Below are 24,548 nucleotides of genomic sequence, written 5' to 3' on the forward strand. Positions count from 1 at the left end.
TAGAAGCTGTGAGCGCTCACTAGAAGCAATCCTGTGCTTGAAACTGCTCAAACAGACAGGCAAGAGTTTGGAGGCAGTGTAGTGGTGGTTATGTTCCCCAATGGTGCTTAATGTTACCACTTATGACTAGAGCCTTATGAGCTTATGACTCAGATTTCATCACACAGTAGAGGTGCGATATCTCTACATTGTGTTTTCAGTCCAAGTACTGCAGAAACAGATGCGTCTTGAGTCGTTGTTTAAAGATCCGCTGTACAGACATCTAGAGGACCTTGGTGCCAGAACAGAAAAGAGTCTGGATGAATGCCGCTCTCGATCCCTGAGAGATGGCGAGACGAGATGAGCAGTGCTGGAGGATCGGAGGGAACGTGGTGCAGTGCGTGGTGTGATTAGCGCAGAGAGGTTAGTGGTTGCTGGGCCATTTTTAGCTTTGTAGGCAAGCATCAGCGTTTTGAATTTGATGCGGGCAGCTACAGGAAGCCAGTGCAGGGAGCGGAGGAGTGGGGTGGTGTGGGAAAACTTGGGAAGGTTAAAAACGAGACGTGCGGCTACATTCTGGATCAGTTGCAGAGGACGAATCGTGGACAGAGGCAGGCCTGCCAGGAGTGAGTTGCAGTAGTCCAGTCTTGAAATAACAAGGGACTGAACAAGCACCTGAGTAGCCTGTGAAGAAAGAAATAGGCGGATTTTTCTGATGTTGTAAAGAAGAAATCTACAAGAGCAGCGATGTGTGAGGAAAATGACAGATGATTGTCCACGGTTGGTCCAGGGATATAACAAGGTCTTGACCTGGGGATGAGTCACAAGGGATGAACAACAGTTCGGTTTTACTATCTACACTTTATTAACCAGACCAGAACTGATAAATACAACAAAAATCTACAAAGGTTTCTTATTTCTGCAAACAAGAAGCATCAACAGAGCAGTTGCTACAAAAGAGGGTTTCTGTAAAAAATGTAAATGACTGAACGATGACATTTTAAAAATATATATTTTTAGGTTTTCCTGCACTACCTTTTTCAACTGTTTGGGTCATTGAAATACTTTATCTAGTCTGCATGTGGATGGCAGCCTGCTAGTTAACAGTAAGGGTACATGTTAGTAAAAGAATATGAAGGCAACATTACTGCATAGACACAAAGCTTAACTAGTTATTTGATAAAATGCTTTAAGATGTCCAAAACCAAATAAAAATAGTTAGCAGTTAAGAATGATAACAGATAAGCAGTGTCATATTTGTCCTGTTTCTTTCCACAGACTACTAAATTAATAAAACTTTTACACAAGTATAAGAGTCAAGTCTGCACATCTTCTGTTTAAGGATGGAGGTTTTTGGGCCACTTACATAAGTTTAGTAAGCGTTTTGACCCTGCAACCAGCCAGTTGACATGAAGCTGTGTCAGGACCTTTTGTCCTGATATAAAGTAGGAGCGTTTATTCCCCAGGCTATTTAATTTCATGTTGACATAATATGCAGTCATTGTGCAGTGATGGGCTATTTAGTTCTACCAAGGCTGTTGTGGATAAACGCTTGTACTGTGTGAATATTTTATGCTTTTCATGTCGCTACGCCTTTGTGCAGTCAGGAATGAAACTGAAAGAGCAGGCTGACTTTTTTTTTTAATTGAAGGGGCAGTGCCTGCCTGCCTGCTTAAGGTTCTTTACTAATGACTAGTTTTAGGTTCCAACCCTGCGGCTGTCTTTGACCTATTAATCAGGTCATCAGCTGCTCTAGATGCTTGTATTTTCTTCTGCGCTTGGTACAGAATCGTTTTCATCTAAGGCTAATCACTGATCACAGCCATCAAACTGAAAACCAGCCAATTCTGGTCACTGGCCGATTGACCGGTTCATCTCTATTATAATTGTAAAAACAGTTAAAAAAAATAAATAAATTTTGGAGTCAGGCAATACATGAATCATCATACCAAAGAATTGTAAATTATAACTGAATCGCCCCCCCCCCCATTCCCCCATTCCATTGTTCATCCAGCATTTTAAAATGAACAAATAATAGATATGAGGCAAAACAATAAATTATGGAATCATGAACAAAAACCTTCACAGAATTAGTACTTCTGCTCCTTGTCAGGCTTTTATGACTGGTTGAATTCTTTGATTAATTAAGCTGGTTCCAACATTCAACTTTACTCTATCTGTACACCTACTCCGTCTGCCCAAATTGACAAAATCTCTGCTTGCGTGAAGGACATCAGAGATTGGCTTAACTTAAACTTTCTGAAACTTAACATGGACAAAACTGAAATAATTTTCATCGGAACCCCAGCACTCACCAGCAACATTTCCACCAATTTCACCTGTGAGATTGCTGGCTCTTACATCAAAACATCTACTTCTGTCAAAAATTTAGGAGTAATCTTTGACTCCACACTCTCCTTTCAGCCTCACATTAAATCTGTCACTTAATCTGCATTCTTTCATTTATGCCGCATTGCCCAACTGCGTCCCTTCATCAGTACCAAAGATGCTGAAACTCTCATCCATGCATTCGTCTCATCACACATTGATTTTTGTAATGCCCTTTTTATTAGTCTACCTGCCAGCTCCATCTCCAGATTACAATATATTCAAAACTCTGCAGCTAGAATACTCACTCATACCAAACGCTCTGCTCATATAACCCCAATCTTGTCTGATCTCCATTGGCTCCCAGTTGTCTACCGTATCAAATTCAAAATTCTTTTCCTTGTTTTCAAATCTATAAATGGCTTAAAAATTCAAATCAAATTCAAATTTTATTTGTCATACACAGTACGATATGCAGTGAAATGCTTGTACGACCGCCGGTGACCTTAAAAAGGAAATAAAAACTATATATAAGGAATAAATATTAATAAAAATAAATGAAATACAAAAGAAAATAAATGAAACTAGTAAAATAAACAAACTGTACAAATACGGGCATGTAAAAATATCACAAAATATAGAAATATAGGAATATGGGGGGGATATATATATATTTTTTAATGTTTTAAAGTGGCATTAAAATGTTTTAAAGTGGCAAAGTGCAATGGCAGATATATAAACATGTATTGTATAAAGTGACTTATGAAAGTGACATGTGCAATGGTTTCAGATATGTAAATATGTATTGCATGAATGTGTCCATGATTGTCCAGTCAATGTCAATGTTTAAAAGATATTAGTCCTGTGTGGTGTGATTGAGAGACCTTATCACCTGCGGGAAGAAGCTCCTCCTCAGTCTTTCTGTGTTGGCCTTCAGGGAGCGGAAATGCTTCTCAGACTGCAACAGAAAAAACAGTCTATTGTTGGGATGGCTGAGGTCCTTTACGATCTTCCTGGCCTTGGTCCAGCACCGCTTGCTGTAGATTGAGTGCAGGTCAGGGAGCTCGGTGCGGATGATGCGCTCAGCTGATCGCACCACCCTCCGTAGACCTCGTCTGTCCTGCATGGTGCTGTTTCCAAACCAGGTCATAATGTTTCCTGTCAGGATGCTCTCTATGGTACAGGAGTAGAAATTCCTGAGCACCTTAGAGGGCAGTCTAGAGTCTCTCAAGCGGCTGAGGTGGTAGAGACGCTGCTGGGCCTTTTTTACCACGGTGTTGATGTGACAGGACCATGACAGGTCCTGCGTGATGTGAACACCGAGGTATCAGAAGCTGTCCACTCTCTCCACTGGGCTCCTGTTGATGATGGGAGTCTGGTAGTTCCTCTCCTGCTTTGTACTAAAGTCCACTATCAGCTCCTCTGTCTTGCTGATGTTCAGGAGGAGATTGTTCCTCTGGCACCAATTCTCCAGATTTACAATCTCCTGTAGGTAGGCCGACTCATCATTGTTGGTGATCAGGCCCACCACGACAGTGTCGTCAGCAAACTTGATGATGGCGGTGGAGTTGGTAGTGGCCACGCAGTCATGGGTATACAAAGAGTACAGCAGGGGGCTCAGAACACAACCCTGGGGGGCTCCAGTCCTGAGAGTGAGTGAGGCTGAGACAAGTCTGCCCATCCTTACTGCCTGTGGTCTGCCAGTCAGGAAATTGGAGATCCACTGACACATTGATGAGCTGAGTCCCAGGTGCTCCAGCTTGGTGGTGAGTGTGGAGGGAAATATGGTATTGAATGCAGAGCTTTAGCTTCCACTTATCATTTTAATGTACTTGCCCCCTACATTCCGACTCGTTCACTACGTTCCTCCGATTCTGTTTTTTTTGTTGTCCCTCGGTACCGCCTCTCTTCAATGAGCGGCAAATCATTCAGTGTTATTGCTCCCAAACTTTGGAACTCTCTACCACACTCTCTCCGTTCTGTTAACATCTCCATATTTAAATCTTTACTCAAAACTCACTTATTTTCCAAATGTTACACCTGAATTCACCTGTCCTTTGCATGTTTTTTTTTGTTTTTTGGTTTGTTGACTGTTTTTCTACTCATTGTAAAGTGTCCTTGAGCTCTGGAAAGGCGCCATATAAATAACATTTATTATTATTATTATTATTATTAACTTTCTTCAAACAGCAAAAAGCTTCAGTGTACACCTGTGCATTGACTGTTGCTAATGAATGTCATTTCCCATTTTTTCTTTTTACATTTCACCTCAGGCATTTATGCATTTCATTCAAACAGCACCAAACTGAAGTTCCATCATCAAATCCATGTGATATATTAATACAGATGTGATTCATACCTGAATATAATAATGTAATTACCCACATGTCAGAATTGCATTTTTTTAAGCCCACTTTAAACTTTTGCTTAGGTGTTAATGCTGGTTTTCATTGGACTTTCCTATATCGAAATCCCACTCCATTCAGCTGATTTCTTCCTGTTCTGCAATATGCTTGTAAATAGGCATTTTAAGGCATGTTGCTTTTAGTTTTCTATGCTAAAGCTCAGGCATTCTTCTTGGTCTACAGTATGTTTTTATATTATAATTTATATTATTATGTTTATACTGACACCAAATACTGGGAACAACCTGTGTTGAAGAAAAAAAGCCCTTTTTGGCCTTTTGAAGAAAAAAAGCATGCACATGCTCATTCACACATTACGGTCAATTTGAAAACACCAATTAGCTTAATCTGCATGACTTTGGACTGTGGGAGGAAACCGGAGTACCCGGAGGAAACCCATCTAGCACAGAAAGGATATGCACACTTCATGCACATAGACCCGACGTGAAAATAAAACCCAGGACCTAGAGCACTTACAGTATAATTAAGCACGATTAAAGTCAACAGAAGTTATTTGGCTCTTTTGTAAAGATTTGTTAATGTCTTTCCTTATATTGTTTAATAGATGTTTAAAGTCTTACCTGAATTATTTCTTTTAAAATTAAACCCAAGTTAGATTCCCTGTTCGACTGTCCTTACAGTCTAATCTAAGAATGTATCGCTCTGATTTTTCTTTGTTGCGTTCTATACATTGTGTATGACTTTGTGTCATGCCATTAAATAAATTTAAATTTAAATGGCTGCTAATGTTTTTTCTTTCCAAATATACTTAATCACACATGGTACACAAAAGAACAAACTCAAGAACCCCAAAAGTATATTTTGGCATGTTTTTATTTCAGAACTATGAATCAGAAAAAAAAAAAAAAAAGAAAAAAAAAAAAAAGTTGAGAAGAGATGGTTTCCACCATCGCATGACCCTTCATCAGCCACCCAGCTATCTGGTAATAGACTCTCGCAGTTTATCATACATCAGCTCGTCCTGTACGGAATAAAGTGAAATGGAAACATGCACTTTAAACACAGAAGAAGGCAAAAGTTAAACGTCAAAGTGAGATTAAAACCCGTTCCTTTAACGCACCAAATACCCAGAGCTCGAAATAAGAAAACAACAATTGATTTAAAAAAATTATAAAATGCTGAAATGCCTACAGACATTTTGATCCTGCAGACATTTCCACAAAAAAAATCCACAAAAATGCAAAGCTGCCGCCGCCCAACCACCGCAAATAATCAGAGCTGACTTTGTTCCATCAAGGCAAACAAATATAAACATCAGCTATTAAAAAAAAAAAAAAAGCCTCAATGTAAAGTCAAAATATGCTACTCATTTTGACAGTGTGGTAAATGTTGAGATAAGAGAGAATTGTTTTAGCAGCTTGACATCTGGGAACTCTTGTATTGTGTTAAGTGCTCTCACCTTTTTGGACACTGATGGCCGCACCTTCTTGAAAGCGTCTTCAAAATTCTGCCTGCTGACGCGAATATCTTTAACAGACTTGGAGGAGAATGTGTGCCCTGCATCAAAGAAACAATACCAATGAGTGATCCATATGCACACAAGGACAGAACCGTGCCATCATAAAACAAGTGACACAAGTGTCATTAGTGAATTCAAACTGACTATACAGTATGTACAATAATATGTAGGTTTTTTAAAGCTGCCCCCATGCGTAATAACCTTTTAATTTTAAAAACAAAGGGGCTGCTACACTCAGTACAGAAGAAATCTACACCAACTTAAATGAGAAAACATTAAACCCTCACCTAACTCTTTGAAAACCATTAATTATAGGGAAACACCAACAACACCTTTATATCTCTGCAGAGAACCCCTTATGTCTATATACATACAGTATACACCAAAATTTTATAAGCTCTTTATACAGGCAATATACAAATACGGCACAGTTCATATATACGCAATTGTTCATTCCTAACAGTCCATCAGTAGAAACCACTAAGTCTTAACTCAAGGAGGGCAGAAGGAATATATTGACCCAATCTTTTAGCAATGTATTTCATGGGAAAAAGAACAAAATAATCCAAGATCAAGCTCTGGAAGAATGAGTCCATATCCTGCGTTTAAGTCGGAGGTTCGGGTATCACTTGGAGGTTCGGGTATCACTTGGCCGTTCGGCATTCTTTCATGTTACTGCACACCCCAAAACAAACTTATAATCTGGTACACTCCTTGGAACTTCTCAAAAATTAGGTGACTTTAAAGTACATCCACCTTTTTTATGCAGTTCCTTTATGCAGTTTTTATGGTATGCTGCGTTTTTTTTAGCCACACTTTTTCTCTCACACTTGCTCTCCTTCCTTCTGTTTCTACACTTCCATCTTTGTCTCCAAGCCACTCGCACAATCCTTCTCCTCCTCTTGGAGGCTTCCAAACCAATTCATAACATTAGACAGTTGTACATTTTCCCCCCTAATTATATGGCATTTATGCTCAGCAAAGTTTAACATATAATGTAAGCAAGCACCTGCCCCTTCCCCTTACAAGGAGTCTATACACAGAATGGGGCATTTCATTTTTTACCCATTGCACACTTTTTATGTGGCTGCATCACTTATCTCCCCCAGCCAGAGCCTCTGGGAGATTTGCCCCGAAATGCGGTTTAATATTTTCCACATTGAACCATGTCCATCTTGTCCTCATTTCTCCATCTAAGCTTTTAGTTTACGGGACCCAATTTTTTCATCACTCCATTTTGGGGCTAGTTTTGAAAATTACTTTTTAAGCCTTGAACTGGTGTGTGTGTGTTTTGACCCAACCTCTGTGCTCTATAGATACCTGGGTGGCTTTTGGCTGCTTGGCTTATATAGCTGACATACGTATGGTATGTGTTCTGATGGCGTCCATATGTCTTTTCGGACTGTTGGCCACCAACCCACTTCCCCAATTGGCATCAAATGCCCTAAGTGGCCACCGAGAGGGCTGTTATGAAAATATTGGATGTAGGCTGGGGTCATATCTTATGAGCTGATATCTCAGCCCCACACTTTTGTCAGATTTGTCCTATAGAGAAAGTCTTGCACCTTGAGGACAAGAAGTTGTTACACTGTTTAAAGAAGGCTTGGACATCTTGAGATTCATGAAAAAGTGGGGAAACCCAGTTGAACATGAGGTAGGCAGAATAGGTCAAGGTGCCAGATGTCCTAAGTGGGGGAGATGTCCTAACATTAAAGGGAGGTTTCTTAACAGTACTGACATTGGAAAATGGGTACAAAAAGGAAACTTGGATAATGGGTGTACTGGAATGTTTCAACTTACAAAAATCCCATTCCCATTTTCCATCTTTGAGTAGAGGAAACTCCACTACAGCCTGCTCTAACCGCTTCAAAGAATTTTCCCCTTGTCTTTCTAATTTTTACTGCCTTTGATTTATATGTTCTCAAAGATCATGACTGGACCCCTTTAACTGAAGGTCACTCATTATTTTCATCAATATACAAGTACTTTTACAAAGAAGAGATTTCTGTAACATGTCATAGTGCATCCCTGACCGGTGTCTTCCTTTGCCCAAGAATGTGATGCACATACACTTGGTTGTCCACATAATGTGCAAAAGAAACTGTGGTTCATCAGATCAAGTCACGCTTTTCCAATTCAGATTTCCAGATTTTTTCCCATTGTAGGTGCTTTTGCTAGTGGTCAACATGGGCACCCTGACCGGTCTGTCACTTAGGCAGCAACCCAAGAGCACAACAAATACTCAATAAGGTAAAGAAACCAACACTGGAAATGGCTAACATCTTGGCTTATGAGTCGTCAAGTCAAGTCAAGTCAAGTCAAGTCCATAAAACATTGAACATGTAGAGTGCCCATGACAGGACACCACAAAAGAAGCCGGTGCTTACTAAAAAGCACATTTCTACACACAAAACTTCGAGTTACAACTTTAGAAGATACAAACATGCATTTGGGCATGTTCAACTCACAGGGACAGCCACTCTAATTGAATCCACTTAGAACGATTGTTGTGTAACCTGCTAAGTTGTCAAACACAGGATTTAAAAAGTGATTCTGAAATGTATCCCCCATAGTTTGCTAATGGAGTTAATATCCTATATCAAGATAATATCCTATTTCAATAGAAAATAAAGATACTATGATACTTGATACTGCTTTTCATACAGGTCAAGAGATATTTATTCCTCTTGTTTGGTTAAAGAAACATCATGCAGGACCTTTGTTTTAATATTTTACAAATATAACTTGAGTAAATACAAAATGCAGTTGACAAAATGCAAACGACAATTTCATTATTAAGGGAAAAAGCTGTCCAAACTCTAGAATTTCTTTAGATTGCAAGGCGCTAAACATCCTTCATTTGCTCAAACAGGTTATATTTAGGTGATTTTTTGATTCAACAGACCTGGTAGTAATTAGGCCTGGGTGTGGCAGCTTTTCAAAAAAGTTGGATAACCACAGTTTATTCATGATCTAGCGCTTACCAAGTAGTAAGTGTTTCTTACTTTAAGACTTTGTTCATATGAAAATAAGATGGTCTACCTTGGTGGTGTTATGTTCCAAGTGGTTTAATGTACCCAGATCTATTGTCTCATTTATATTTTTTAAGGTGAAAACCCGGGGTTGCATCTCTTATTTAACCTCAATGAAGGTGGCAATCATACTGTAAGTGTGTGGCATGTTGGTGTGTTTACCTGGGTGCGCAAGAGCTGTCTGCGAGTTGAGGTGGGCTCTTAAAGCATTCACGGAAGCTTCTCTAACTAGAGCCGACAAATCTGCCCCACTACACACACACACACACACACACACACACACACACACACACACACACACACACACACACACACAGAGAGACAATATAATGCAAACAATGACATCAACCAACATATCAGTAAATGCCAGTAAAAAATGTTGACCAATATCATAAACTACCTAATCCGTTGTAACACAGATTTAAGCTTTTTTCTTTTCTTTATGTTTTGTAACACTCACGTGAAACAGTTACAACGTTCGTCGCAGGCAATTTCCTCCAAGTTTACATCTTCTTCCAGACGAGGCTTAGTTCCCCCCTGGAGCAATTAAACAAATTATTTACAACGTGCTTGTTATGTACAAGTGGATTATTGCAGCAATCATGTTAGATAAATAAATTCACCTTGGTAATAGTGATCAATATGGCATGTCGGTCATTTGCTGGAGGCAAACCCACGTACAAGGTTTTGTCCAAACGGCCTGGTCGAAGCACTGCTGGATCAATGATATCTGAACCAGACACAGCGAAGTTATCAGGTGATATTGGCAAAGACAAAAAAATGTGTGTAAAATGGTACACAGTGTCGTTTTACCTGGTCGGTTAGTGGCGGCCATGATAAAAACCTGCCGCCGTGTCTCCAACCCGTCCATCTCAGTGAGCAGCTGGTTCACCACGCGCTCACTGGCTCCAGACTGAACACACAAACCAAACACATACTGTACAATCCCATCTGAATATCAGCTTTAAATTTAATTAACAGCTACATTGCTACACGGATGATTTAAGAAATAAAGAACTCTAGACATACAGTCATGTTTAGAACAGTTTGCCTTTTTTAAAAATAAAGACAAATGTAATATGACAAGCTAGTAACTTATTAACTCTTCTCGTATTTCCTAAAGGGGTGGCAACTATGGTCTAGCGTTTCTGTAATTGACAGGAAAGAGCATATGCAGACCCAGAGTGCACAGAGATTGTTGCTTCCTTGACTTCCAGCACATATGGCCACATATGTATTTCTTTGCAAATTCTAATATACTGGCCCTTTAATACTTACTGCTAATGAATCGTTGTGCATTTTGTGGTATGGCCTCTACATTTCACCTTTTCTGGTGGCTTGTGATACCTTCACGCCTGCCCTGTGAGCGTTGTTTGTAATGTCCCTGCATGTTGTATTAGGGATTTCTTCACAGATCTTACATTGTTTCTGTTGTGAACTATTGTTAGCACAGGCAATAGACGTCTGTAGGTGGTGTCTCTTGATGCACTGACTCCAGCCTCACTTTATGCCTGACACTCTCCAAAGTTCTTGAATTGGCGTTGCTTGACAATTTTCTAAAGGGTGCAGTCATCCTATTGCATTCTGTTACAGATTGTTTTTCCTATTACACTTTTCCCTTCCACGAATATCCATGGATATAGCATTTTGCAAACAGCCAACCATTTCAGCACTGACCTTCTGTGGTTTACCCTCCTTATGCTGACTATCAAGTCTGACCTGTCCATGTACTGAACTAGACCGGGAAATACACTCTATTTATGCTGTATAAATTTACTTAAACCCAAAATAATTTATACTAAACAGTGAGAATGCAGATGCATGTGATTTTACAAATTGCTCTTATTACCTCACGACCAGACCGTCTGGGACAAAGTGCATCAATCTCATCAAAAAAGATCACACAGGGGGCAGAGTTTCGTCCTCTCTGGAACACCTGGCGAACTGCCCGCTCACTTTCACCAACATACTACAGAAGAATGTTTTTAAAAAATAAATAAATAAATAAATAAATCAATAAACAGTAACAGAATACAATACCATATTATATTGATGCATAGCGCCTTAAACGAGAAAACGGGTCAGACCTGTGCTGAAGATAAAACAAAGACACTTAAGCTCTTAAGTTGGTTTACTCAGACCAATATTTAGCATTCTGGCAGGATGATGATGATAATGTATTTAAAAAAAAGCATTCTTGCTAACCCATAAGGGCTTTTAAGCATGGAAAGCCTGTCACCCGTACTCACCATATTCAGTAGCTCAGGGCCCTTGACGGATATAAAGTTTAAACCAGACTCGTTGGCGACAGCCTGTAATAAAGAACAGATAGGTTGTTTTTAAGCTGCAAGGCTGCTAAGTTACTAGTTAGTTCAACTTTAGTTTAAACTTTCAAGATGTTCTATCTAATAAACACACAAATTCCTGCAGTTCAGTTAGCTGGACACATACTGTGCATTTTTAGGGCCCAAGCACTATGACATCGGCCCCATGTCGTCATAGACTGTGAGGGCACATTATAAAATGTTAGAATCTGCTGCCATTAGGACACCTGAAAGCCACGGAAATTTGCACTTGTACAAATACACAAGAAACTGGGTACACATTTAGATCCAAGTGAGCTGAACAACTCAACAGTCAATTATTTTGGGTTGTCCGCAAAACGCACCCAATGGAATTTGATAGCACAGTTGGCACCAAACTAACCATCCATGTGATCTAAATACATTCAGGATGCAGAATTGTGGAGGGATTTTCGATATCTCAAACAGGTCAGCTGTGACGACGCCTTAAACTTATGCCAAAAAGTGGTTAATAACTTTCCGTGTGACATCATACTGAGTGACATCATATTTAATACCATCATAGTGTGATGTTTTTTTTTTTTCTTGTCCAGCATCTGGGGCTTTTTTCTTTTGTGTTCAGAAAATTCTAAAACATTGCAGTCATAAAATATAAATCACAGCCTAGTAATGAGGAAAAGTCTATAAAGAAGGAAAGAGAAAAAAAAAATCTGAATACCTTTGCGAGAAGGGTTTTTCCACAGCCTGGAGGTCCAGCAAGCAGCACTCCTGCAGGGGCACTCAATCCCAGAGCTTTAAACTCCTCTGGACTACGCACAGGAGCCTGAAGACACACAATATTACATTTCAAACCTTTTGGACAGGATAAGCAACCTCAGGAACACTTGGGAGTTAGCAAACAATCTTTATTTATTAAATAATAATGTTTATTGTGTCAGTGAACCATAGTATAAGGCATGAACCATATGTGAGTGACTAGAACAGACGAGAGGTGTAATGAGGTTGCTGCTGAGGATATATAAATAACAATTTGGTTGTAAAAGTAGACAGGAGGTACAAGGAGATGCGGCGTAAGGTGAGGACTTGTATGCTAGGTTGGACATTAAGGAGGGAGAGGTGAATCTGTACGGGTTGGTGAGGCAAAAAAAAAAGAGATGGGAAGAATGTGCAGCATGTAAGAGTGATTAAAGATAGGGATGGAAATGTACTGACAGGTGCCGTGAGGGTGATGGGAAGATGGAACAATATATAAACAACCTTTTTTAAAAAAAAAAAAATGTATGTTGTATCTTAGTAAAACATTTGTTCCCATTTCTTTAACTTAATATACATTATTAATTTGATATGAAGACATGAGGGGTGGCACAAGACTATTGTACAGTACTGTATAATAAAAGATAACTGTTGTTCTCAGGACTTCTGATCTCAGTTTCCTTATAACATATTTTACATTCTGGGGTATCAAATCTTAACTGGTCCACCCAAGCAGAAGCCACACCTGATTAGTCTATTAAAAGCCAGGATTAACTAATTAATAAAGTGGAATCGGGTGTGGCTCCTGCTTGGTTGATTTAACACCACTACAATAATGTACACTGTAAACTTCTGGCATCAGAGTCACAAGAAACAGGAGGGATTCCCTTCTTGAGTCTTTTCTGTCTTTAAGGCGTCTTCCTTATTTCGTCTCAGTGAGTTTTCTTCCACGACACTGGTGTCTCCGGCTTCCTTGTTACAGATCCAGATCTTAATCCAGATATTATTAGGGATTCTTTATGACATACACATTTAAATGGATTAAAACACGGACCTGCTGGAAGTGCTGGCAGTTCATAGAACACTGAGTTTTTCACACACTTTTAAAAGCAATATGAAGTTCACAACATTTGGATTAAAAATAAATAAATAAAACACCTTACTATCAGCAGTTAGCGTTATTCGACTATTCTCTAATGCGTTTTTGATTATTTTAAACAGTGTGCATAACCCTACCAAGATGGCCATCGTCAGCTCCTCGCGAATGTCCTGCAGAGCACCGATATCATCCCACGTGACATTAGGCACAGTGGCGAAGCCTTCACGCATGGCAGATGGTTGGACCCGTGCTAGCGACTCCCTGAAGTCCTCAATAACGATACAGATATCAGCAAGCTGTTCCTGACTCAAAGACTGGCTGTTCCTCACCAGACAACGCAGCTGTTCTAGCTCCCCCTGCTGGTGAATAGGAGGAAAACATCAACATACAGTATACTAAATCTGATGCCACCTAAACAATGTGTTAGATCTTAGGTTCAAAATCTGTGATTTTCACCTCACTTACCGGAGCACTTAAATCGCCAGAAGCCTGCCCAGGCTCTTCCGCTGCATCTTGGGACTTTGCACCATCATCATTCTGGACAACAGTGATGTTATGACGCTTGGCGTTAGTCTCAAGCTGCTGCAGAAGGACCCGATTGACAGCAGTCATGGCTGCCTCGCGGCACAGCGACATCAGATCTGCACCAACGTACCCAGGGGTGAGTCGTGCCACCTGCGCAAAGTCAAAGTCTTCTGGCAGCTTAAGCTTACGACAAAGAGTTTTAAGAATTCTGTGGGAAACAAAGAAAAATCATAATAATAAAAAAATAAACTTTGGAGTATTGTATATTTAAAATAAAGGCCATTGTTTTCCATGAGGTGTAACACATGGGGAAGCTGCAATGCAGGTTTTGAGGGATACATACTTAAGACGTGCTCCTTCATCGGGTATTCCTAGACAGATTTCTTGGTCAAAACGTCCTGCTCTTCTCAAAGCTGGATCCAGAGAATCAGGCCGGTTAGTGGCTCCAATAACCAAAACTTGTGCTGGGACGTGTAAGGAATTCAAATCTAAAAAGGAGGAGGATATAAGAATTGAAATATTTTTTAAAAATCCAAAGACGGTCATTTAGTAAATTCAGCTGACTTTATTTTGTTGCCACATAACATTGCTGAGTTTAGATCTTTTACTATTAAACCTAACTATGATTTCCTACCCCACTATTGATTGGTTTTATAATACAACAAAAAAAGTTATTTTTATTTGTTCTGTGCTAGCTTTCTACATTTTAATAACGCGTTCTCCTTAGATGTTTTCTTAGCTTGATGCAGGCCCTTCTGAAACTGTGATCATTTTGGGGGAAATTAATGTGTTAATTTCCGTTAATCATAAACTCATCACAGAAAACTTACCATCCATGCAGGTGAGTAGCTGAGCAACAATCCGTCTCTCCATGTCCTTGGATGCCACCTCTCTCTTTGGGGTGATGGCGTCAATCTCATCGATGAACAGAATGCACGGAGCTCCGCTCTTTACCGGGGAAAGATAAAATCGTAAATATACTTTAAAGACAACAAAAGGTACCAATAAAAGTTGCGTAACAGACCTGCCAATAAACAGCTTTACAGTAAACTTGCTATATTAATAATATGCACTTGCGTATACTGTCACTATGTCTGTATCCCGTTGTGACGGGGGTGCCTAGAGCCAGCGCCTCTTACTATCTGCCACCCTCGCACTCAACCAAACAAAGAAAACCCCAGCATAAGTTCAGCACCATAGTCAGCTCCACCCTCATACACACAAGGGGCTGGGTGTCTCACTGTGGCAGAAGGCAGCACAGCACTTACCATCCTGGTGTCACATCAACAGGGTCCCGGGTGCAAGAGGAGTGCGCCCAAGAAGCCGGTCCCCAACCCACTAATTCCTCTGCCTATCATTGGAACACCATTTAAACGTTACTGGCCGGCCCACTTCCAAAATCTGCAAGGATCCATGAGTACATCTTTATAGCGATGGACTTTGTCACACGCTACGCTGAGGCTTTACCGCTTCGGAAAGCGACTTCCAAAGCCATCGCCAAAGAGCTAGTGCAGCTCTTTAGTCACGTGGGCCTACCAAAGGACCTCCTTATGGGTACACAAGGTCCCCATTTATGACCTCAAAAAGGTCCTGGAAGAACTCAATAGGGTTGAGCTGACGGCAAATCCAAAAACGTGCCGTCTGGTTGGTGCTAACCGAAGACTTCTTTTCAGCACTCTCTGTTACAGAGCAAAGAAAGCCTGCAACCTCCTGCCCAGCCCATCGACTGCCCAAGACCGGCTTCTGCTATTCCTGGAGGCCATAAAGAGCACTTATTTCTCTAACCTAGTGTTCCCTGTGTCTGTGTTCCTTCCTGCCCTGCTAAATGTTTTACACCTGTTGTTTACTGTCCAAAATGGGCTTTATAGTGCACTTACCACAGCTTGCTCAAACAGCTCACGCAGTTTCTGCTCCGAGTCGCCGGAAATTCCTGACACCAACTCCGGGGCAGAGACTTTCAACATGGGCAGCTCCATTTCCTGGAATTACATGGAAAGTTTTCTGATGACCATACACCACTGCCTAATCTCTTCAACAAGATCACCTACAGCATATATACATGTTTTAGACTTGGTACTAGTCATGTTTTCCGATGAACTGCCAAAAATAAGATCCAACTTCTGCTCAATAACAAAACGTAAAAGAAAAACAGGAGAGAACCAATTCTCAATCCCTTGTAAAGTCCATAAACAATATGGATAAACACGCAGAGACGAATAGACCGCGATTCTACTTCCGGTTTAATCATGGAAGTAGCTCACATGTATTGTATGTGTGCATGTGTAGGGGTGCGGGAGAAATAAGTCTGCCTCGCCGGTTTCATCAAATCAATCTGGAAGCACGATGATAGCAAATTGCTGTCCTGTTGGTGAATAATCCTAATCTTGGAAAATCTTTAACAAAACAGGGTTCACTGTCCAATACGTTGAAAATAGCTGTGAGACAAAATGGTGTAAAGATTTAAAGGCGCAGGATTAAAGTATAAATATTTCACTGTGTGATTCATTTCCTTAGGTGAAGTTTCGTTTTTTGGCTACATAATGTGTGGGGAAGGGGGGCAGATTTTGTCAAGTGAATTTTTATGCTTTACATTGTATATTCATGTCAAAGGCGTATAAGACTCACTGTGTCGGACTTACAAACAAATCCGACTTACAAACAAACCTGTCTACAGGTTGGCCTACAGGGTGCCAATCCACCGCAGACACACACTGTGGGAGGAAACCGGAGTACTCAGAGTAGTAATGTTTTTTTTTAACTCTACTTTTTTTTAACCTCTACTTTCTGAAATGACATTTTTTAGCTAGGCAGTTTTCTTTCAGCAGCTTGTGATTATGAGCCATATTAACATACATATCACCCATTCAATTATTATCATAAGTTACACCTAATGTGCACTCACCCCAGCAACAGCTTGGGCGAGGAGGGTTTTTCCACAACCAGGAGGTCCGTGAAGAAGAAAACCTCGTGGAGGCACGACTCCTAGCTGCTGATATACTTCAGGATGACGCATATGGATGAGCAACTTACACAATTCCTGAAAAAGAAGAACGCAAAAAATGGCTCGACATGCATGACATTGGCCGGTGCATGCAAATACCCAAGACATACAAGACAATATACAAAGGGTGTTCAAATCAAACTGGGACTGGCGATGACATTTCTCATGAATGAAGACGTAAAATGTATTGACATTTACAAAAGACTTTAGCCACAGTACGGTGATGAGACTTTTCACCATACTTCAGTAGTATAAAAGTTTTTAAAGAAGACTGTACAAGCTGTGAACATTCACTGAGTGGAACACATCATACAATACAGTACACTCCTGACCTCGCTTCCAGCCATTTCCACATGTTTGGGCCATTAAAGGAGTTCCTGGGTGGCCAGTGTTTTAGACATGAAGCAGGCAGTCTGATCATGGCTCTAGCATACTGAGAAAACTTTGTACGTTAATGGTATCCAGGCACTAAAGAACGCTCCCAGTTTGACTTGAACGTTAAAAAAATTTGTAGAGAAATTCATAATTGATTTTTTTTTTTTGAAATATGAAATTATATTTATGAATTTGCTTCCTAATGAGATATTGCCACGCTGATAAAGATATAATAACAGGAACACACATTCTCATATTCGGAAGAATTTTTTAAAGATTTGTGAAAACATTTGATTAAACCTAACTAACGTTAACCTGCACATACCGTTAGAGTCTCATCGTTACCACCAACGTCTTCAAACGTCACTGTGGAATGCTGAAGTTCAGGAGGTTTTGTCCGGGCTAAAACACAAATGATGTAATGTCATTTAATTTCTGATAAGTAACAATAAGAAAAAAAAATATCCTTTAATTTTACATGAGGAATCGCACCTTTTTTTGACATGACACTTCCTTCAATATCCGCATCTACATCTTTACCTTCTCCTTCCCTTTGGGCTTTTCTTTTCTCTTTCTTCTTGCTCGTCTTTGGCTTCCTTTCCGGCTCCAGCGCTAATACATCTGTGTCTTTCTGGTATTTTATACAAATACAAAACACATGAGTAAGTCATGTAAATATCCAAACAAATGCAAAAAAAAAAAAAGTTGAATAACTTAAAGTGCTGCGCAAACAGCAAACACACATTGACTGCAGGGCTGGCTGACTCCTCACACAGGTCAATCAAGATGCTTTCCTGATCTTTTCGTCCTTTCGATCCTTTCTTATCTATGAACCAGCCACCTGCGGACACGGTGGTGGTGGAGCGTTGAGGGGTACAACTGCTACTGCTGCCCTCAGCTGATGAACCCTTCTGAGAGGCCGGATTGGGGCTACTGCTGCCCTGCTCTCTTGAAGTGACTCCATTGTTAGGATTCCCCTTGGAATATAGCGACATCAGCGAGTTGTTCATGTGATTGGTGTTCTGTTGATAGGAAGAAAAATATTTAGTCGAACAATCTAGAATAATAATCCATTTTATCTATATAGCAATGCTAATTTAGTCGCGTCCAATTCCCCCCCCCGTCACTAGGGGGCTCCCACATTAAGGCTACTACTACCACTTATTCAGGAGGGCCGGAGACCATCACGTGTTTCCTCTGAACCACGTGACTCCAGCCGACCGCATCTTTCCGAACTGCTCTCTCACGCACCGTTGGGGGCGGAGTAACCCCCCTTGGAGGAAAGCGCCATCTGCTCCTTCCGCTTGCGTGAGCTCACAGACGTCCCTGATTGGCTGTAGAGCCGTAATTAATGTGGGAGCACGAAGTACCTCCCGTCCCTCCCCTCTGAGAGAGCTCGGCCAATCAGCTCTCACTAGACCTCCGGCTGCGTGAGGCTACAGCATCACTCAAGAAACGACCTCGCGATCTCCGGATGATAGGACGAGCACTTTAGCACTGCGCCACTCGAAGGCATGAATTAGTTTTTAACCTTGGACAAACATCTTACCGCAAAACCTGGGTCTTATTTATTTTGTGTTTTCTTAAAAAGATGTTTTATAAATACAATATTATCATTAACACAACACTTTGCAAGGTTGTTTAAGGGTTTACCATCTGAGGTGATTACACGGTGGAAGGGTAAATAATAATACTGTAATGTTACTGCGTCATGATAAGATGCACATACACACCTCATTTTCAGAGAAATCGGCCTCGCTGTCTGTGCTGTCACTCAGCACACTGCCGTCCTCACTATAGAAAACAAGAAAGATGGCAACAGAGTGAAAATCAAGCAGGTTTTATGTAATTACTTTATCAGCCCAGGCAGTGCATTATAACTCCGGTATTATCATTAAGTCTTAAAATTAAAAGGTGGTAAAAATGGCCTGATTAATTCTTTATGCCAGTAGAGTTATAATTCAAATCACAGCAAGTACAATGGGGCAAACAAACCATTCCCTGTGTTCTGTCTTTTTTCCACTTTGGTACTGACCAGGGCTTAAACAAGCCAATTAGATTTCCCCCTAATGTGACCTCATATAAGAAGATCCCCTCTGCTGTCAGCACTGGGTTGGATTGAAGATTCTGATTAAGACTGTAAACCTATTTCGATGTCTATTTAGAGTTTTAAAATAAAAGAAATAAATATTCTAGAGTGCAAAGGCAGAACATATAGACAGCTTAGTCTAAGTGCTTCGTCAGTGAGAAATGTCAGTAAACTGGGGAGACAGTGAGGTCTAAATGCGCATGGCTCACAACTCAACACTCAGTTCACTCTGCCTTATTGTTTTGAAACCAGATGTGCTACACATCTCACTAAACACCAACGCTGTTGTGACAAACACCACGCCTACAACTGAGCGCAGAATTCCAGTCGACACTGAGCCGGCTCACTATCCAAATCCATAGGTTCTGTGTGAATAAAAAATAAATAAATGCAAGGTAAAGCGCAAAATTAAGTTGGATTTATTGCCTCTTTTATAGCACGATTTCTGTGGAAAAGGACCTTCAATTAGCGCATTTAAAGGAGAAGTAAAATAAAGGGAGTACATTTGAGGAATATCACGTGACGAGGGAGTGCTGTGGTGATGAATTTAAGCATGCTTGTGATGCAGTTGTAGGCATCGCTTTATATTTCCACATATTCTGCTTTAGAATATCAGACCCATTAACTTCGCTCAAATGTACTCCTTTAACATGTGTTGAATGGGAAGCTGGTGTGCTACTGAATGTACATTGTACAATCCTTTCTCCCACACACTAAGTAGTGCCCCTGATTAGGGGTTACAGAAGGATTGGGGATTCAGCCCTGTGTTAGTAGTTAAGGAGACATGGTGTTGTTTAAAATGACAAATGATTACCAAATGTTTTCTTGATTAAAGTGCATCCATGGTTTTGTATGTGGATTTGGCAAGAAGCTTCTCTCCCCTAGGGTTTACTCATACTGCGACGAGTGTATAGACATCTGGGACACTTGATAAATGTAGTTAAATATCCCAGTGCTGTTACCATCCATTATCACCACTCGTGGAATGCCTTTCGTCCAATCTGATTACTCAGTTAGAACTGTGATTTGTATTAATTCAAATACATTACAATAATCTGTGGTTCGTTTTAAAAGTCAAAATGAACAGTTTTTTTTTTTTAACTGAATAGATGTAAAGACATAATAGACTACAGCGCAATTCAACATGAATTAGAAACAAAGTTATTCATTTTATCTTGATTACTGGATGTTGTGAGCATCTATAGCCGACATCTCTTACCCATCATCCTCTTTACTGCGTCTGGCTCTTTTAGCCAAGTGTTTTTCCTCCAGTGCTAAAAGCCCAGACTCGTTACACAACAACGTGTGCACTGGATAAATGTAAAAGAAATATAATAATAATAATAAAAACTTAATAAAATATAATAACATTATAAAGTATTTTGTAAAACTAACAATCTAGTATACAGGTACACCAACTACTTTGCAAACATGCCATACTACATGATAAACATAATTACTATTATTAATGATTGAATGACATGTCAGTGATGAGATTTAACTACCTGTATAACGCACCTGGTGAAAATAATTCCAAAATTAAGCACACAGAGTATATGGCCAAAAGTTTATGGACACTTGACCATTACAGTCATGTGATTGTTTAACATCCCCTGCTGGATTAACTTTACTGTTATAATAAATGTCACTGTTCTAGAAGTCTTTACACTACATTTTGGAGTGTTGCTGTGGGGATTTGTGGTTACTTGGTCATAAGAGCATTAGTGAGTCAGTGAAGGGATAACTACATTTACAGTATCACTAAAGCATACAGACATTCTAGACTATTCCCACACCCACAGTATGTTGAGTCTGGTTTCTGACTAGCTAAAATCAATAGAAAGTGTAAATCACTGCGGGAATTGTAAGCAAAACTGAAATTAAGGACTTGCTGGCTATTAATGCTAACGACGTACTGTAACTGCAATATCTAACGCTGTTGATCCTATTCTGTGGCCTGACATTATTTTAAGAAGTTTCAGATCATATATGGAGAAACCAGCAACTTCACTGTGACGAAGTTATGAAATCTTGGATGACATGGTGATCGATAGCTAAGAATCCAGAGTCTGACTCTGTAATGTGGTTTGAGGTGTCTAGAGCTTTTTCTATCTAATAATCTAGTAATCCAAGCTAATATGATTGCACCTGAAAGGCTGGATTGGATTTACCTTTTTCCACTTGTATCCTAAAAGCTATTTTATTCCTTCGTCCATAATCCAGTCTGTAAAAATAATCATTCATAACAAAAGTGAGTCATTTTTGCAATAATAATAATAATGATAATAATAATAATAATAATAATAATAATAATGATGATGTAGTTTATTGTATTGGACCTGTATTGTCGCTGGAGGTCTGCGGCCATTTCTGCAACGTCAACATACTGACTGCTGCTGGATTTCAGGTACTGTACAAAAAAACAAAAAAAATTAGTATTGTATCATACCTGCTGTGGTCAGGAAAGCACTTCCACTCTCCTTGAAGGCCGACACAGAGAGACTGAGGAGGCGATTCTTCCTGCAGGCTATCCGAGCATCTACCAGAACCACACATTGAACTAAACTAATCTACACCTGTATTGGAACACACAACATTACTTGCCACATTGCACATTTGCACTACTGCTCATACGCTGCAAATTTCTTCTTCTAGTTCACACAAATAACTTGCACTTTAAGACATGGACAATAACACTGCAGCTGACACAGAAACTGGACAACCTGGAAAACATGCAAACGCCACGCACACAGCCCTGAGGTGGAAATCGAAAACACTCTGGAGGTGTGAGGCGACAGTGCTAACCACTACGCCATCTTGCCTCCTACTCATGCCTTATCTGTATATTTCTTAAACAGAAATTCAGTTTGGCCTGCTACCAGTGGATGTCGTAGAAGGCGTCCCTCACTGTGTAACAGTAAGCAGTGTCAACTTTTACGTCCCACTGTTCAAATTCAAATTCAAATTCAAATTTTATTTGTCACATACACAAACATACACAGTACGAAATGTAGTGAAATGCATTATACGACTACCATTGACCCTAAAAGAGAGTTAAATTTTACAAATAAGAAATAAATATGAATAAAAGAAATACGATAGAAATTAAATTAAAAAATTAAATTAAACTAGGAAAAATAGAACTAAAAATAAAAATAGAAATGTGCTGGGAAAAAAAAAAATAGAACTAGAAATAAAAATAGAAATATGATGTACAAAATAGAAATATACTGTGCAAATTGAAATATACTGTACGGTGTGTGCAAATATGCATAGAGCAAAGTGTCTTAGTGCAGAGGTTATTAAAGTGTCTTTGTGCACTGGTCCAGGATGTAAACGTAAAACTGTAAAATGTAGTGTAGTTGTGAAGGTAGGTGTGCAAGGTTATTAAGTGTCTTTGTGTGTTAATGTATTAAGTGTCACTGTAATACATTAACCGAAATATCAGCGAGTTGACCGCACACCCCATTCACAGGTAATAGTGATTACTGATGGGATGAACGATTCGTTCTTTTTGAGCAAATCTTTAACGTGTTTAGAAGAACGAGTAGTCTCGGAGAGTGATTCGTTCATTTTGTACTGGGCACGCATGCGCAAATCATCACAAAACCTCTGTAGGTTATTTACAGGAAACATAATTGAGAGATTCTTTCTCAATGACTCTTCTACTGCGAGTCGTTCGTTCTTTTGTCACGTGACTCCCATAGACGCTATGCGGTGCAATAGATTCAAAAGAACGAACGACTCAGATTAGAAGATATAAGAGGTGAGCTGCTCATTCTGTTTATTATTATTATATGTCCTTAGCTGCATTGTAATATTTTCATTACTGGAACTATAGCCAAGATTTGTACATGTTGGGAGTCTTTTTTTTTTAAATGTTAACATTTTATTTTAGAACGAAATGAACTAAATGACTCAAAAAAGATTCTTTTATTTTGATGAACGAGATTCAAAGAACCGAGTCACTAAAACGATTCAAACATCCCATGAAGTATCTCTTATATCTTCTGGTCCGAGTCGTTTGTTCTTTTGAATCTATTTCACTGCGTAGCGTCTATCGGAGTCACGTGACAAAAGAACCAACGACTCGGACTCTCTTCTGTTTCCTGTACATAACCTACGGAGGTTTTCCGATGCTTTGCGCATGCGCGCCCAGTAGAAAATGAACGAATCACTCTCCGAGACGACTCGTTCTTCTGAGTCAAAAAGAACGAATCATTTATGAACGACCCCATCACTACATGTTTCAATCATCCCGTCTCTTTCTTTTTTAAGATCACGAACAGTCCTATAAGCATTTTACTGCGTACCAGCCTGTAAATAGCTGTGCACGTGACAAATCAATTTTAAATTTAAAGATCTGATCTGTTGATCGGTTACGAAAATGACTTCAGAGTGTCCTGTATGTTTTATGCATTACAGTTCTCAGGGGCTCAGTGTTAAGCAGAGTTTTACTTTCTGTCATCTGCTCTGTAAAAACCTGATGCGTGTCACTCTGATCTTCTGCCAGTAACACACTTTGACATCAATATATAGCATCTATTCCCTCTTACCTGCTCAACTCTCTGTTTGAGTCGCTGGTCTGTAAAGCCGCCGCTCCTGTTCTTCATATTCCTCCTTTACAGAAAGCTAACTCCTCATTTACAAGCGTGTAAGATATAAAGATATAAATAAATGCGTTATAAGTGATACGAGCTTTAGGTTAATCAAGTCTGTAACCATACAGCGCCTCAAGTACGGCACACTTTACCGTAATGACGCCTCATGCGTTTAATTTTAATCTAGAAGCTCGATCTTATCGTTAACATATGTTATATTCCTTTAAGTTTTCCGATCCGACCGCTGCCATGTGAATCAAATCTTCTTCCTTTGCATTAAGCAAAGTGAAAGCTAAAGTAAGCTCCCCCTAGTGGATTGGAGCGCTGTTTTTTTTTCACCTCTTCTCTCACTACTGCCATCCGGTGGTGCAAAATCGTTTCAACAGTTTTGTTCTTTCGGGTGCTCCCACTAGGGGTCGCCACAAACAAGTCAAATAAAATCATTATCCAAAAATTTAGCCAAAAATTTTACTCAAGTAAGAGTAGCTGTACTTTAAAATAATATTGAAAGAAGATAAGAGAAAATAAACCTTTATTAGTCCCACACGTGGGAAATTTGTTTTGCCACGGCAGCAAGT

General features: G+C 39.8%; 1 protein-coding gene across 3 annotated transcripts; it reads right to left on the reverse strand.

The window, feature by feature from the left end:
• Positions 1–5,585: 5,585 nt before the first annotated feature.
• nvl (nuclear VCP like) lies at positions 5,586–24,232 on the reverse strand. Of its 3 annotated transcripts, none has more exons than XM_053480370.1 (23): positions 23,926–24,232; positions 21,709–21,779; positions 21,541–21,593; positions 20,589–20,679; positions 19,014–19,074; positions 18,024–18,302; positions 17,773–17,911; positions 17,606–17,682; positions 16,807–16,941; positions 15,782–15,883; positions 14,735–14,852; positions 14,248–14,392; positions 13,845–14,112; positions 13,517–13,738; positions 12,246–12,350; positions 11,474–11,536; positions 11,074–11,193; positions 10,038–10,137; positions 9,848–9,954; positions 9,685–9,761; positions 9,387–9,475; positions 6,133–6,230; positions 5,586–5,694 (listed from the first exon to the last, which is right to left on the reverse strand). In XM_053480370.1, the coding sequence occupies exons 1-23, from the start codon at positions 23,980–23,982 to the stop codon at positions 5,650–5,652; spliced, it is 2,622 nt and encodes an 873-aa protein (XP_053336345.1). In that variant the 5' UTR covers positions 23,983–24,232; the 3' UTR covers positions 5,586–5,649. The 3 variants fall into 3 exon arrangements, with proteins under 3 accessions (XP_053336345.1, XP_053336344.1, XP_053336343.1); XM_053480369.1 differs by having other exon boundaries at positions 13,517–13,735; positions 13,836–14,112; XM_053480368.1 differs by having other exon boundaries at positions 13,836–14,112.
• Between the last annotated feature and the right edge of the window lie 316 nt (positions 24,233–24,548).

The sequence above is a fragment of the Clarias gariepinus genome, chromosome 20 (assembly GCF_024256425.1).
Source record: "Clarias gariepinus isolate MV-2021 ecotype Netherlands chromosome 20, CGAR_prim_01v2, whole genome shotgun sequence".
Lineage (NCBI taxonomy): Eukaryota > Metazoa > Chordata > Actinopteri > Siluriformes > Clariidae > Clarias > Clarias gariepinus.

Coding starts and splice junctions, on each gene's coding strand:
- nvl (XM_053480368.1), bottom strand. CDS start 23,982: ATGAAGAACAGGAGCGGCGGCTTTACAGACCAGCGACTCAAACAGAGA. Junction 11,194..11,473: donor GCCCTGAGCTACTGAATATG/GTGAGTACGGGT, acceptor ATTCTTCTGTAG/TATGTTGGTGAAAGTGAGCG. Junction 9,762..9,847: donor TATTGATCACTATTACCAAG/GTGAATTTATTT, acceptor TAATTGCTCCAG/GGGGGAACTAAGCCTCGTCT.